This window comes from Desmodus rotundus, chromosome 9 (genome assembly GCF_022682495.2).
Source record: "Desmodus rotundus isolate HL8 chromosome 9, HLdesRot8A.1, whole genome shotgun sequence".
NCBI lineage: Eukaryota > Metazoa > Chordata > Mammalia > Chiroptera > Phyllostomidae > Desmodus > Desmodus rotundus.
Window position 1 is genome coordinate 747,831 of NC_071395.1, and position 15,683 is coordinate 763,513.

A 15,683-nucleotide genomic window follows, 5' to 3' on the forward strand; every position below is an offset into this window, starting at 1 on the left:
CCCCCTCCTCTCCGTCTCAGTGTCCACAACGGAAGATACCATCTTGTTTCCCAAACAAGGGGCTGACCTCCTTCCATTTTGTTCTATTTTAAGGTAAAACACCATGGCCTTAGTGATTCAACCTGTTTTCATGCAGCCGGCGCACACAGCGGCAGAGAACTGATGCTCAGGGAATCACTGTGCCCCTGGGCTCGGTGCTGTAGCGTTCAGAGTATTCTACGATGCCAAGGTTGACAAGAGGTGAGAACAAACACATAACTGACTATAAACAGAAATGGTCTTTCACAGCATGTTCATTAAATTGCTATAATACGTCAACATTTGAAGCGTACCAGAGAGGTACTCTGACAAAGCTAGTACTGGTTTTTTAAGACCATGTTTTCTTAAACCTGGATGTAACTATTTCTCTAGTCAGACAAAGAGCCAAAAAGTAATTAAAATCTAAAAACGCCCCGTATTCCTCCCTCAGCTCATACAGACTGATGCACTGTTTGTTGTGCTCAGGGACCAGACGCAGAGGCAGGTCTGCTCGGGCTCGGACTCACCGCCGCGGGGCTGTGAGGGACCAGCGGGCCGGGCCACTGGGGGTTAGGGAGAGCCAGGCAGTCACAGTCGGGCACTGACACAGTTAGCACTTACTTCAAGTTGACTATAATTAATTTTCAAGATCTGTCCAATCTCCAGAAGGAAGGCTGTTTTTCCATTATCCTTTTTAAAAAGATACCAGTCATCAAAAACTCAGTGTGAAAGTAGAAGTAAAATGTTTTCCTCCCAAAGAGGAGGGACCTAGAATCAACCACTGTGACTATTTACCTTCCTGTATGTGAATAATTTTCTAAGAAGGAAAAAAAAAAAAAAAAGAGAGGCCAAGTCAAGTGCCATATCCTCACTTAGAAGGGGCCTGATGAAAAAAGCCTGAAACCTGGACGAGCACCGAGCCGACAGACGTAGCTCCGGCTTCTGTCCAATTCCACTCCTCTCTCCCACTATGAGAGCTCTGTGTTTTAGGAATAATGGGTGATGCTATCAAAAATCTGGTGTTGACCTAAATTTGGGTAAAAAACATCAGATGTCACTGGGTAATTTCCCAGTTCTCTATTTGAAAAATGAACTCACACTGGCTCTGTTAAGTAAACGTACAGGGGAGCAATGTCAAAGAGGCCAACGGCAGGCTCAGCCTGGCCTCTGAGAAACCGGGAGTCCTCAGGGCTCACCTTCCTCCCTCAGCACAACCTGTTTGGCTGGTGTTACTGTTTCTACAAGTCCCCAAACTCTCACTGCCCATGGCTTTCAGGGAGTGTATTTTGCCATTGACCCCAAATCTAGAAGAACTTGCAGCTTCAGCCTATTCTTGGTTCCCACACCAGGCCGGCCCGGCTACAGTTAGCTGGGTGTCCACACCTAATGCAATAGGCCGTGTCCAGATGGGCAGAGTCCAGTGCTCTGCAGGGTGGCTCATCCTGGGCTGTTGGTTGCTCCCCAGTAGGACACGACAGGCAGGGCAGGAAGGAAGCGTGCATGTGAACAAACAAAACCGCTGGCTGGGGGTCCTGCCTCTGGCTCAGGCAGCTCTGCACCCTGCATCTGCCAGGGCACACGCGGCCATGTTACCAGCACATGCGACCCAGAGAAAGCGTCCCCATCACTCCCTCATGCTGCACACCTCCTGTGTCACCTAGAAGCTTCCATTCAAACACTTGGGCTTCAAGGAAAAACAAAATAGAATATACTGATACTGACAGTTGAGAGACTGAATTATATGAAAATCAAAAAACAGGAGCTGTCACTTAAATCAGCACTGAAGGGACTGGCTTAGGCCAGGGCTGATGGGCCAGAGCTCGTGAGGTCCCGGTGTCCAGGGAGTGACGACAGAGCTTGTAGGCACAGTGCCCTACATGGGGAGCAGGACGTGGTGCTGGGGAGCTGAACAGTGCTGGAACTTGGGAGTGTAGCCTGCTGCCCACACGCCCCCAGCCTCAGCCAGGGCAGAGCAGGAAAGCTCCTGAGGTCAGAGGTCCAGCTTTTTTTATGAGGTGGGAGGCCAGGCACTGCCCGGGGGGCAGTGTGGCTTGTAGTCCTGCTTCCAAAAGCTGGGGCTCGTCAAGTGGCCTAAAGCGGGTCTCGACTTTTATCAAGGGCTTCTGATTCTCAACAGCTGCCGTGCGAGGCGTTCTCCTGAGGGCCTGCGAGTCTCCATCATTGGTACAGAGGCCCCTGGCTGAGCTGGGACAGCCCGTCTATACTGTATCCTGTACCCGTGACACAGCAGGACGCCTCACATCAGTGTGTCTGTTTCACCTGCTGCACTCGGTTCCCTTGGGAACCGCTGACCTCTCCTGTCACCCCCTCCAGGGGATGGCAGCCACCAGGAAGAAGTGGAAAACAACAACTGTTTCCTCCGAGACGAGGCAGCGGTCCCGTGTGAAAGCTCCACTGTAGCCCAGGCTGCTATCCGCCTCGGTCGCTACAAAACTCGACTCCTTCCACAGGTGAGAACTGCCCAGACAGGTGCTGTCACACCACTTCCTGCTGGACCTGAGATTTTAGGAGGAAGTCATATTTCCAGTTTCCCTTGTCATAATCTCCTGTAAGACAAAGGTGCACTGTTCATTTTCCCCACGTGGTGGAGGACTCACGGGCGGTTCCCTTGCAGGGGCTCCCAGGGGAAAGTCTCCCATCTCCCGCACTCCCAGATGGGAGAGGGAAGAACAGCCATTTTTTAAAGGGGCAGAGGGTCCTGCTCTTCCTCACAAGGCCCGCTGTGAGGAGAGACCATCTCACCAGAGCCCAGCAGACCTGCGGGACAGAAACGCCCAGCTCAGCTCCCTCTTGCCATCCTGCTCCGCTGAGAGGAGGAGAAATCCGCAGGGCTGAAAAGCAGGCCCAGGGCCACCGAAAGACTGAGAACGACTTTCTCACAGGCCTGCAGAGCACTTTCCTGCCCCGGCGTGGCATGTCCCCCTCTCAACAAAACCACAAGACACAGTAAAAGGCAAAAAGCACACTTTGAAGAAAGTTAACAAGCATTAGAGCCAGAGTCAGATATGGCAGGAATGGTGGGATTATTAGGGCAGAAAGTTTTTTTCAACTACGATTAATATGTTAAGGAAATTAATGGAAAAAGAAGACGACGTGCAAGGACAGATGGGTAATATAAGCACAGAGACAGAAATTTTGAGAAAGAATGGAAAGGAAATGCCAGAGTGAAGGAAAACATGGGAACAAAACTGAAGAACGATGCTAATGGGCTCCTGAGCAGACGAGACATGGTCACAGTTGGAGCCCTGGACGTCCATCTGTCAGAGACGTATGGACCCGGCAGGTACACATCACCAAGGATGCAGGTGAGCGAGGGAGCTCAGGAAACCAACGATGTACCTGACACCTACAGACTGTCCCACCCAACAAGCACAGGCCACATTCTCTCCTCAGGCTCACACGGAGCCTCAGGACACCAGGACAGAACACATTCTGAGCCACAAAACATACCTTGACGAGTTTGGAAGAACAGAAATCATACAATGTCCAACCTCAGACCACAATTAAACCAGAAACTCACAATAGAAATATAGCTGAAAAATCCGAAATACTTGGGCATTAAACAACATACTTCTAAATGTCACATGGGTCAAAGATGAAATCAACACAAATTTAAACTAGTTAGAACTAAATGAAAATGAAAACACAACTTATCACAATATGTGGGTTGTGCTTCCCAGAAAGAAATTTATAGTACTGAACACATGTATCAGAAAAGGTGAAAGATAGGAAATCTGTAATCTAAGCTTCCACCAGGAAAAAAAACCCCAAAACAGGACAAATTAAATCCAAAGTAAGCAGTAGAAATTAATAAAAATAAGAACAGAAATCAATAGAACTGAAAAGAGGAAATCAAAAGAGAAAATCAACAAAAACAAAAAAGCTAGTTTTTGAATAGATCAATACAATAGATATGCTTATAGCCAGGCTAAAAAAAAGAGAAAAGACATAAATCACTAATACATATCAGAAGTGAAAAAAGAGGTACCGCCACAGACACCACGAGGACGTCAAGAGGATAATAAAGACATGCTGTGACTAATGCAATGTCCACATCTGACAACGTCAACGAAACGGGCGATTCCTTCAAAGGCAGTCTGACACCACCACGCAGGAAGACACAGACAACTATGTAGGCCTGCCTATTAAAGAAACCGAGTCAATAATTAACAACCTTCCAGAACAGCAGGCGCCAGGCCCAGATGGACCCACTGACGATTTACACCAAACACCTGGGGAAGAACTGCTCCCGGTGCTTCACAGGTGCATCCAGAAACCAGAAGCAGAGTGGACACAGGCCAACACATTCCAAGGGGTCAGCACTCGTTCAACACCAGCACCTGGTGAAGAAGACACCACAAGAAAGGAAAAGCACATACCAATATCCCTCATGAATATATTTACAAAAATCCTTAAAAAATCAGCAAATCAAATCAAACAGTGTGCAAGGGCGATATGCACTATGAACAAGTGGGGTTTCTCCCACATGGGCCAGGCTGGCTTACCATCTGAGTGTCTGTAAGCGGCACTCCTCACAGCAACAGGCAAGAATCGAAAAATCACGTGCTCAGATCAGCTGATGCAGAAAAAACACCCGACAAAATTCAACACCCATTCATGATTGCTCTCAGCAAACTAGGAGCAGATGCAACCTTCCTCAACTTGATAAAAAATATCTACGAAACATAGCAAGCTAATATCACACGTAATGTGAGGAGCCGGCCACTCTCCCTCGGGGGCCAGCAACCAGGCCAGCAGGTCCCCGCACACCAGTGCTTTCCAGCAGCACGCTGGAAGTCCGCGTTCACACACGATGGCAGTAACGGGAATAAAGTGCGCAGCTCAGCGAGAGAGAAATAAAATGGTCTTTGTTCACCGAGGACTCGATCGTCTATGTAGAAAATCCTAAAGACAGACCAAAAACTTCTGGAACTAAGCAATCACGACAGATTGCAGGGTACAAGGTTAACATGCAGAAGTTCACTGATGTTGCTACATACTTACTAAGTGAAATTGAAATAAAAAACACTTTACCATTTACATTGCACCCCCAAAATGATACCTAGTATAAGTCTAACAAGATATGTAAAAGATCTATATGAAAAGGCTACACAACTCTGATGAAACATCTCAAAGTAGAACTAAATACATGGAGGGACTTCAATGTCAATGTATAGGAACTCATTATTGTCAAGATGCCAGTTCCTAACTCAACCTATAGTTCCTGTCAAAATCACAGCAAGGTGTTGAGTGGACCCTGACGAACTGACTCGCAAGTCTGCGTGGAGAGGCCCAGGCCCAGAGCAGCCAGCCCCGCACAGAAGGGGATGGGCGGGCGGGGGACAGATGCTGCCTGGTGCTTGACCGACTGCTGAGGGGCAGTAAAGAGACTGCATGGTGCTGCTGAGGACAGGCGCACAGGTCCCTGGCACAGAGCAGAGCCACACAGGTGCAGGGACTGCTCTCTGACAAGGGGCCAGGGCCACACAGCGGAGCAGAGACTGTGTCCCCCACATGGTGCTGCAACCACTGGACGTCCTCGGGCAACAACATGAATCTAGACGCAGACCTCACGCTCTTCACCACAGTTAACTCAAAACGGACCACGGGCCTAAATGTAACATGCAAAACTGAACCACTGCCAGAAGATAACCCAGAGAAAACACAGGTGACCTTGGGTTTGGCAGTGCCTTTTTAGAGACAACATCAAAGGCACATCTGTGAAAGGAATAACAAAGTGGATTACATTAAAAGTAAAAATTTCTGTTCTGCCAATGACTACGTCAGAAGCTGAGTCCCAGACTGAAAGTACTGGCAAAGACAGCTGATGGAGACCTGTCATCCAAAGTGTACAAAGAACTGTTAAAACTCAGCAATTAAAAAAATCTGATTAAAAAATGAGCAAAAGGCCTGAAAAGACACCTCACCAGAGAAGATACACAGATGGCAATAAGCACATGAAAAGATGCGCCACATCTCAGGCTACTGAAAACCCCCGCACAGCTGTCAGATCGCCCCCAGTCCGGGGCACTGACCACATGGAGTCACCAGGAGCCTCCCTCGCTGCTGTGGGAACCAACATGGTACAGCTGCCGGGAAGGCAGCTGGCAGTTCCCACAAAACTAAGCACACTCATACCACCCAGCAATGGTGCTCCTTGGTATTTATCTTCCCAGAGGGTCTGGAAACTTAGGTCCACACAAAACCTGCATACGATGTTTATAGCAACTTTATGGATAATCTTCAAATTAGAAAGCAACCAAGATTATACTAGGTAGGCTTTAAGAGGAACAAAACTTGCTTGAATCGTAGGCAAAGCACCTGTCCCCCTAAAAAGGTTCAAGGATCCCTGGGGAACACGTGGCGCATGTATCGTATCTCCTGTGAGATACAGGACAGCATCCTCAGCACAACAGGGGGACTGCACAAAACACCCACGAGGCTGACGGAGTGCCTGGGGCACCCGCTCGATGTTCCCACAGCCACCGTGGAACAGGTCCCCCACATCTGTGGAGTTTGGACATTTGCTATGCACCCTGTTGGAGACGGAAGACGGCTGGACCACACTGAGCAGGAGCCTGCTGTCATGTCCGAAGGCAGACACGGCTACCCCCACTTCCAATGAGCTTATGGCAGGCCTGGCATGGGGACGGTGCACACTGCACGGGCGTATGCTGAATAAGGTGCCCCATGTGTGACTCTGTGCAACCCCAGTCCTTCCCATGTCCCCGACATCCTGGACCCAGTGTGTGTGGCCCTCAGAGGCCTGGAGTCTCTGTTCAGAGCTTTCCACTGAAGGTCCACACCATGGAGTCTTCAAAGCTGCCTAACCCCTCTCTGATGGTAAAATCTGTGAAAAAGAGATGCTGTCTGACTCAGCCTTCAGTCCCGACAGTACCAATAAAACTATCAGCTCCCCAGGCCAAGGGGTGCAGTTTGAAAAAGCATGTTTAATATTATAACATAACTTCAGAATTTGTGGAAATGAACAACACACGGAAGCACAAAGCATGCATCTTGACCCAGTCTTCTGTGTGGCACAACAGGCTAGAAGGGGCGGGCGGCAGCACCCCGCACCCCCGGAGTTCTTCTCTGAACGGACCACAATGGGACATTTACTCAATACTTTAAAATCTTACGAAACACTGCTTCCCCTGATGTTCCGCTCCCCTGAACATCAGACACAGTGTCCTACACTCTGTAGGCACACAATGTGTATCTAATGAATAGAGCATCTTACCTGGGGAAAAGCACAAACACTTCAAAATGGAAAAAAAGAAGTATTTCATGTACCAAGATGTGTTTTTATTAGGGGGAAAAAATGTTCCTTTTGAACATGCAACAATAGCATTTTTCTCTAATAGTTTAGAATCCTAGGAAATTTTCTAATATTTAAAAATGACATGACATCAGCAGTCTCACTAATTCTACAGAAATCTCAAACCGATGCGGACAGCACTGCAGCCTCACGGGACAGGACAGGGCTTGAGAGAGAGCTAGCCACGGTGTCACCTGGTCCTGGAGCCTCATATGCTGCGTGAAAAACAAGGCTCAGAGCAAAGGTCGTGCTCCATGCTTGGACTGGGCCGCTCTGGGACCAACATTCAAGTCTTCTCGCTCTGGGTCGGCGCTCTTCCCAGTAACCCTCAGCCTGACCCGCCTACTGCATTCCCCACTGGGATCCCACCATTCGCCCCGAGTGTCCTGGTCTCGCGCGCTGACTGAGAGCTTTACTCCCTGCATTGATACCACTGAAGGGCTGAACTAACCAAATCCTGTACTAACTTACCTTTAGACAGTATTACATGACATAGTGTTTTTCTTCTCTGTTCCCCAAACATCACATTGAAATGCTAGAGACTAGTTCATTCCATGAATTTACTGTAATTATATACAACTATTTCTTTACTATTGGGCCCTTAAGGTGGACTGTAAATTGGAAAAAAGCATCTTTAATTCAAAATAGTCTTCCCATAGGCAGCAGAAAGACAGGGACACCAGGGCGCTGTACTCACAGGTCAAACACCAGGTAGTGGAAGCCTTCTTCCGATATGCTGTCGTGCAGCCGCACTGAAAGAGAGGGAAGAGAGGGACGTCTGTGTTACTCGGGTGCCGGTGACCGACAGCAAGTCTCCCTCATCAGCTGTCTGCCGCACCCCCAAATGCAGCCTCTGCTGCATCAGTCTCCCTGGCAGCAGGCTGGGGCTCACAGAGACCCCAGATTTAGGTTCTGGCCCTGGTAATTATTACCTGCGTGATCACAATCAAACTGATAAACTCTAATTCCCAGGCGCAAAGGCTTCATGTGATGTCAACTCTAAAAAGGCAGTCTCATCCCCTGCAGATGTCACCCTTGGCCCGCCAGTGGAACCTCTTCTGAATCCCTCTCCAGAAAGTTCTCCAAGGTGGAGAAAGAGACTCTGCTTCCCTGTGACCACAGGTGATCGTTTGCACAGGGTGGGGGTGGCTGCCGGCGGGCGTGGCGCAGCTCAGGCTCAGGCCCTCTGTCTGTCTCCCTCTCCTTGCCCTGGGCCTCGGGCAGTCTGGGCCCCGGGGCAGCGTCTCTCCCTTTCAGTAGCTAACTCCAACGGCTGAGCTTCCTTCAGCACCTGGAGAGCCCTTCTCACTCACACACCAAACAGGAACTGTCTTCCTAAGTCTGAGCATCTGTCACAGAGACTCGGCACAAAATGAATGGTCTTTTAAGAAATCATTTTACAGCGTTTACTATCTGAGGTGCTAGGCATTCTTCTGAGTTTTGGGACATAAACTTCCACCTGATCTCAGTACCTGCTTTTGTCCCCAATAAAACAATGGCTGCACAGCCTGTCCTCTGGGAACCTGAGTCGTGGGAAATGTGTGTGAGATGCCTGTCCCTTCTTTAAACTTGGCCTCCACAGGAGACGGGAAGTCTGGCTCTGCCCACAGCCCTTCAGCCCAGCATGGAATGACAGGCAGCTCAGTGGCCCTCATGCAAGGCAGTCTTGCAAACACCTCACCGCACGTGTGAACGGTCTGCATTTGGTAAGCTCACATAACAGCACGTCTACTTAAAGAACTCAGTCACTCTGGGAAAACAAGACGGATTCCCATGCTATGGAAGCCAATGTGACAGGAGGAAGTGAGTCCTTCCTCCCACCGCCTGGAGGATGGTGGGGGGCGGGGACCCAGGGGCTGTCGAGCGAAGCCAGGGTAGGCATGCCAGGTACCACTGGAGACTCAGGACTAAAGTCTGGTTATAGCTGGGATACGATATCCTCAGTATGACTGCCACTACCACCTTAACACTTGGCAAGAGTCGTCATTTCAGAGTGAATTACTTTTTGGACAAGTCAAGGTTGCTCAGATGCAAACTGGATGACCAAACACACGACACGTTTCCGGGTAAAACTAGTTTCACAAAAGCATTTGGTCAGCAAGCACATGGCAATAATGAGAGAGGAGCCACTTGGACAAGTGCACTGCTTCTGCACCACACAGTTCCAGGACGGTCTCCCGTCAGTGCAGCCAGCCAGTGGACCAGGGGACTGTAATTCTGAATGAGTGACGTCCTGGACGCAGCAGAAAAACCAGCACTGTCTTTGTTTGGATAAAATGTACAGTTACCTCCCTTGTTCCTCATGGCCCCGTTTCCTCCTACTCTCTTCTTATAATAAAGACCCAGAAAAACAGAAGGAAAATTAATGCCAGTTTCATTTGTTAACCAAACTACACGACCCAGGCTCCACACAGACGTTCCACATGGCCTCAGTCACCTGGGGATGGGTTTGCTTCCTCTTACAGCTCAGAGCTCCTCAACGACTACCTTGAGTCGCTGATAGGGATGCGCGGCCTGCAGCCAGTGTCTTCCCAGGCATAGACATCTTTGATTCCTCTGTAAGCCCTACCTGGCTGTGAAAGGCATCTGTTGGAATTCCAGCCTCTGTTTCAAGTTTGTCAGGGTTGAAAGTGTGTTTACTTTTAAAAATCAGACATTCATTACTCCCTATAACTGTCTAATCAGTTTTTTAAAAAGATTTTACTTACTTATTTTACAGAGAGGGGAAGGGAGAGAGAAACACAGGGAGGGAAACATCAATGTGTGGTTGCCTCTCATGCGCCCCCTACTGGGAACCTGGCCCTGCAACCCAGGCATGTGCCCTCACTGGGAATCAAACTGGCAATGGTTTGGTTCACAGGCAGGTGCTCAATCCACTGAGCCACACCAGCTGGGGCTCCATTCATATTTACAGCAAAGAAAGGACAGATGTTCTGCAGACCATGTGTTAGCGGAGACCCCAGCAGGGCCAGTGAGAACAGTGCAGTGGCAGCTGAGACACACCCCACCCCTTCGGGCTCAGCCCTGTTGCTACCTCAGCGGCCCTTGGGGTGCACACCAGGCTGCTTGCTCTACTTCACAGCAAGCACACACTGCAGCCACTGCAGGCCCTTCTGTGCCGAGGTCCTCGGCTGATTCAATAAACACATATGTTCACCGGCCTCTGCCATGAGAGGCCGACGGCACCACCCAGGAGAGAAACGTCAGTCACCGCAACTGCTGGCTCTTCCGACAAAGTCGGTCGTTTCTCGAGAGAAAACTCGACCCACAGAAAACCAGCTCGAAGTCACAGCAGGATTTCTAGGAGACGGAGGCAGACCTGCACACGTGCTCTGTTTCTTCCGCCGCATCGCACGGCCCCAGACAGTGTTGCCTCCAGGGCGACGCACACCGACTGAGGTCTGGCCCCTGCGACACGAACACACTGTGCTTCTGTGAGCTGCGAGTGGAACACAGGCAGGTGGAACACAGAGAGCTCTTTGGCCGTGACTGCTGTCAAGGTCAGTGGTCTTACAGCAGTCACACTTTCCCTTTCTCCACTTGTTTTAACACAGTAGGTTTGGAATTTGAACATAAAAACTCTGGGAATTCGGCTTAGCTGGAGAAGGCAAACAAAGCGACTGGTCAGGCAAAGAAACTACAGTCTGTTCTAATTTCAGATATTTGAACACGAATTCCTAAAGTTGCATAACGGATATGCATTTTGACAAATACTTAGCAATCGGCCCCATTAATAAGTGACAAATAAGTCACTATTCAGTACTCAAAAATTAAAATAACTTTAATATCAAGAATAAAAACTTTTTTTAAGTTAAATTTATTGGGGTGACATTGGTTAATAAAAGTTTAAATATTTTTTCCTGTAGCGTAATGACAAGAAAACCTTTTAAACTTAATATTAATGAACATTAAATTATATTTAAAAGCAATATTGCTTAAGAAAAAAGAAAATAATTTTTTGAAAAAAAAAGAGCAAATATAACTATAACAAGAAAACTCAGTGGGGAATCCATACTAAATTTGACACTATTCTGAAAGTCCATAAAGAAGTCTCTGCACCCCAAGGTCCCAGGGTTCTGCAGAGCAGGGCACAGGCCAGCCCCACGGTCTCCGGAAGGTAGTTCATGTCCCACAGCTGCTGCTCTGAGCAGGAGCACCGTGGCCCCATCGGGACACCTGGCAGCCAACTGCACAGCAAACTCGACCCAAGAACATGTGTGGGGTTTTGCAACAAGTCACGATGAGGATGTGAAATGCAGGCATTAAAGGCTCTGTGTGTTAAGGGCTTCTGTGGGCTGGAAAGCTATGAACGTAGGAAAACACACTTTTACGAAGTCAGTGACTTCCTCGCTTGTCTGCATCTGCCTGTTTGCTGGGCTCGGTAGAGAGGTGACCCCACCCAGGCAGGCTCTGGGTGTTCCTACCTGAAGGCCATGTCACCGCAGTTGCCACAGTTATTCAGTCCTCTGTGACTGAAACAGCCTCACACAGAAACATGGTGAGCGCAGGAAGAAAAACACAGAAGCACCAACCATGGCGGGACAGTGGGTCCTGCACTGGTGGTCACAGCACCACATGGTGTCACTTGCAAATCAATTAAAGCTGCATCCGTAGAAATCAGACACTCGTTCACTTTACCAAACATAATCAAATTACACTTCTGGTGGGGATTAATGTCACGGTGCACTTGGCCATGACTGCGACTGTCATTTCTAAGAGGATTCCAGCAATTCCAGCCGTCCCAGCGTCCCTGAGGCCCGATGGCTGTGGGCCAAGTTCTGCACAGGCAGGAAGCGAGGCACATCCCCTTCAACGGCATTTGCGCAGATGGGCATAACCATGCACCAGCCCAGCATTTTGTCACTGCCAACGAGAGGACAGGCGCTGGGCATGTGGCATCATGCCCAGCACGGGACGTGCATCCCTCTAAAGTTTCATGTGGTTACAATTTTAAGAATTAGGTTGAAACTCATGATCACGTAACAGTTGGACCTGTGGTGGATGGTTTCTGGACCAAGTCTCTGCTTTGAAGCCTGGACAGGAAGCACAGGCAGAAGGCAGAGGGAGATGGGGGCGGGGTGCTGGGGTGTCCCTAGCCGCCTTCCGGAGCAGTCACACAGCAGCAGCCCCAGGCGTCTCTGTCTGCCCTCCCTGGCCTGGCCCCTGGCAGCCACCACACTCCCACTGCGGGGGAGGCAGTTAGGATTGGATACTGTCATCCAGGCTCACAGGGCAAGCTGGAAAAGGGACCTGAGACTCTTCCAAGAGGAGATAGATAGAGGCAACCACCCCAGACCCGAGAAGGAGGTGGAGAGAGGGTTTTCTACCTCTCTCTGGTGCAGGGAGAAGAGTGTGAGTCAAATCCATTGTTTTCACATGGAGATGAAAAAATAGCAACACTGAGCACAAGAGGTCCAATACCAGCAGCTACGGCTCCGGGTCAGGCCATCAGCCTCCAGAGGGACAGCACCCCCAGAGGTGCGTTTGGGAATTCTAGGGGAGTCTGCCGCACAGTTAGCCCTGCGCTGCTTGTTTCCATGTATTCACTGAACAGATACTTCTTGAGCACCCAGGTGTGCTTGGGAACTTTCTAGACAGTCTGACCTTGCTGTCCCATCTGGGGGGCAGCCCAGGCGATACCCCCGTGTGCCTGGAGCAGTGATGTGCTGAGGACTGAGATGGAGGGTTGGACTTCTGGGGTTCGGAGGTCCACCGTCCTCTACCCAGCCCACAGGACCTGTCTGGCCATTGCCCTGTCGCGATGGGGCACAGTCCTGGGCCCAGACATGCAGAGCAAGGCGTTCTTGTCCTCACAGGAGCCACTGGCAGAAGGCAGGGCTCGCCACCACCGTGAAGGTGTGCTGAGCAGATACAGGCACCACTGAGAGCAGTGGCAGCGTGAGGAAGCACTGCACCCTGGATTTTCTGACTCGTGAAGAGAAACGACCCTGTCCAGGGTCCCCTCGAGGGCCTGTATGCTCCCTCCTGTGGCTGCCTGAGCCCCAGCAGTTCTGAGTGCAGACCGGATCCGAAGCCAACGTTCAGGCATGGATATTGTCGTAACAACCTGACTGCGAGTTATGAGAATGCAGGAGAAGGTGAGGTCCCTTCCAGCTCTGCAACCATGATCTATGTAGGAAACGGTGCCAGGAGGAGAGCCCATGGGACTGGTCCTCAGCAACGCGAGGTTGTCTTGTTGTCAGTTTCCCAGACTTTGTTTTCAGAAAAAGGAAGGAAAAGGAACTTTTTGCAAATGTAGGTAGTCAAGTGGAAGGCCAGGGCCAAATACAGGCCAGCTGCTCTCCAAGGCCAGCACCTTTGAACCGGTCTTCAGCAGGATGCTGTTAGACACTTGTGTTTAGCCCCTAAAAGAAAGCAGACTAAGCCTGTGTGACAGGGTGGAGCGAAGAGACAACGGACGCGCCCTGACGGAGCAGCATCAACGAGACTGCACACACGCATCTGTGCGTGAGGTTGGCCACTGACCTGTAAGAGCGCGGCCATCAAGGTGGGAGGGACGTCTGTAGCCCGGACCCTAGGACCCACGGCGCTCACCCCACTGTGGTGCTGCTGGAGGCCTGCAGGCCACACAGGCTGTGAGGTACCCAGAGCCTCTCCCCGGGTGCAGCTGTCAACTGCAAACTTCAGGGCCAGCCCTGCCAGCCACTGAATGCCAGACCCACATCCAAGGACAACCTGACCTCCACACGTGAAGTCTAATCAGCGCTTTGAAATCCTCGTGCCAGGAATGAACCCTCACCTTCCATCACAACTCGCCCGGTTACTACACCACCTCCGTCCTTCCAGCTGCTCAGGGTTTCCCCTGGAGACACCACACACTGGGCTCTGTCTGAAAGCATCTCTCCTATGACCGCCATACGCCCAACAGCCCAGAGCGACCCTCTGAAACCACCAGCCACCTGGGTCCCCTTCCCTCCTCGGGACTTCCCGAAGCTGCTCATCTTCTTCACCGGTGCAGGCCACCACAAACAAATGCCACAGACCCTGGGCTCTGACAGCCCCCATGTGTCTCTGTCTGGAGGCTGGAGGCCCAGGTCAAGGTGCTGGTGCTTCAGTTCTGGAAAAGGCTTTCTTCTTGGCTTGTAGTCGGCCCCCTTTGTACCATGTCCTTGGATGGAGAGGACTTTGGTCTTCTCTTAACATGGTACAAGCCCACCATGGGGGCCCCACCCTCGTGACCTCACAGAAACCTCAGCAGCTCACAAAGGCCTCCCCTTAACTACTACCCGGTGGGGAGTGAGGGCTTCCCTATGAATTCAGGTGGCAGCACCATCTAACCCAGGGGGGAAAGTGGAGACCCTCACACCATCCGCAAACCCTGTCTCCTCTATGGTGGCCTTACCTACAACCTCCAGGCCTGCATTCCCTGTCACGCCACACCACGTCCCACTACACGGCCTGTGTGCTGCTCCAGCTCAGCCCCCCAAAGAGTCCCCCCTCAGCAAAGCCCATCCCCACACTGCCTGTGGGCCTGGCTCACTCCACAGCAGAATGTCCACACCCTCCGTCCTGGCCCCGGCCCCAGAGTGCATTCAGCAAGAGGACAGGGGCTGTGCCTGCTGTTCGCCTTACATGCAGTCTGGAGCACCCAGCCCGGAAGGTTCTCAAGAAGCATTTGCTAATAGATGAAGAAAGGAACGAGGCTGTATTTGCAGGCCAGTGCCATTTTAAATCTGCAATGATTTTCCTACAATTCTTGAAACAGTTCTATAGCCGAGATGGAGCTACCCTCAGTATTGAGTTTTGTTTCTCAGAATAACGCAAAATAAAGTATATCAAGTGGAAAAGAAAGTTGAGTAAGAGTGAGTTATAAAAGGAGTTATTTACAGTCCGCTGGCGAGGCATGAGCTTGGGAGCCCTTATCTCTCTCCCCGCAGTTTCATTAGTGTCTGGTTTCAGAATCCTCATGGAAGCAGCTCAATGCAGGCTTTGTTTTGCTCTGGGCACCCCAGGACGATGCAGAGCAGAGCAGGGACAAGGATGTGGCCGCCAGGGCAAACTGGGGTTGGGGCAGCGCCCCCACGGGAAGTGGAAGGCACCATCCTGACCTGAGGCCCCTGCTCAGGGGCTTGTGACCTGGGCCTCCTGTGGGTCAGAAGAAATACTGAATAATCTCAAACTGCACACGGAGCTGTGAAAGCAATGCCGGGAGCAGGCATGACTACCGTACTGCAGTCCGTGCTCGATTTAATGACCACCTGTGGCCTGGTCCCTGAGGATCAAATATGAATGAGGTCCCCAAGTCTGAGGAGCACCGCTTGGGTGCCGGGGCCCAGTGGCTGCCGGGGCCCAGTGGCTGCCCACA

The 15,683-nt window shown here is 50.7% G+C and overlaps 1 protein-coding gene across 4 annotated transcripts in view; it reads right to left on the reverse strand.

The window, feature by feature from the left end:
• Positions 1-15,683, reverse strand: part of CAMK2D (calcium/calmodulin dependent protein kinase II delta) — a 125,304-nt gene that overhangs the window by 43,960 nt on the left and 65,661 nt on the right. For all 4 annotated transcript variants that reach the window (XM_053911649.2, XM_053911651.2, XM_053911650.2 and 1 more), the window contains exon 4: positions 8,055-8,109. In XM_053911649.2, the coding sequence (XP_053767624.1) occupies positions 8,055-8,109 (55 nt within the window). The remainder of the gene's footprint in view (positions 1-8,054; positions 8,110-15,683) is intronic.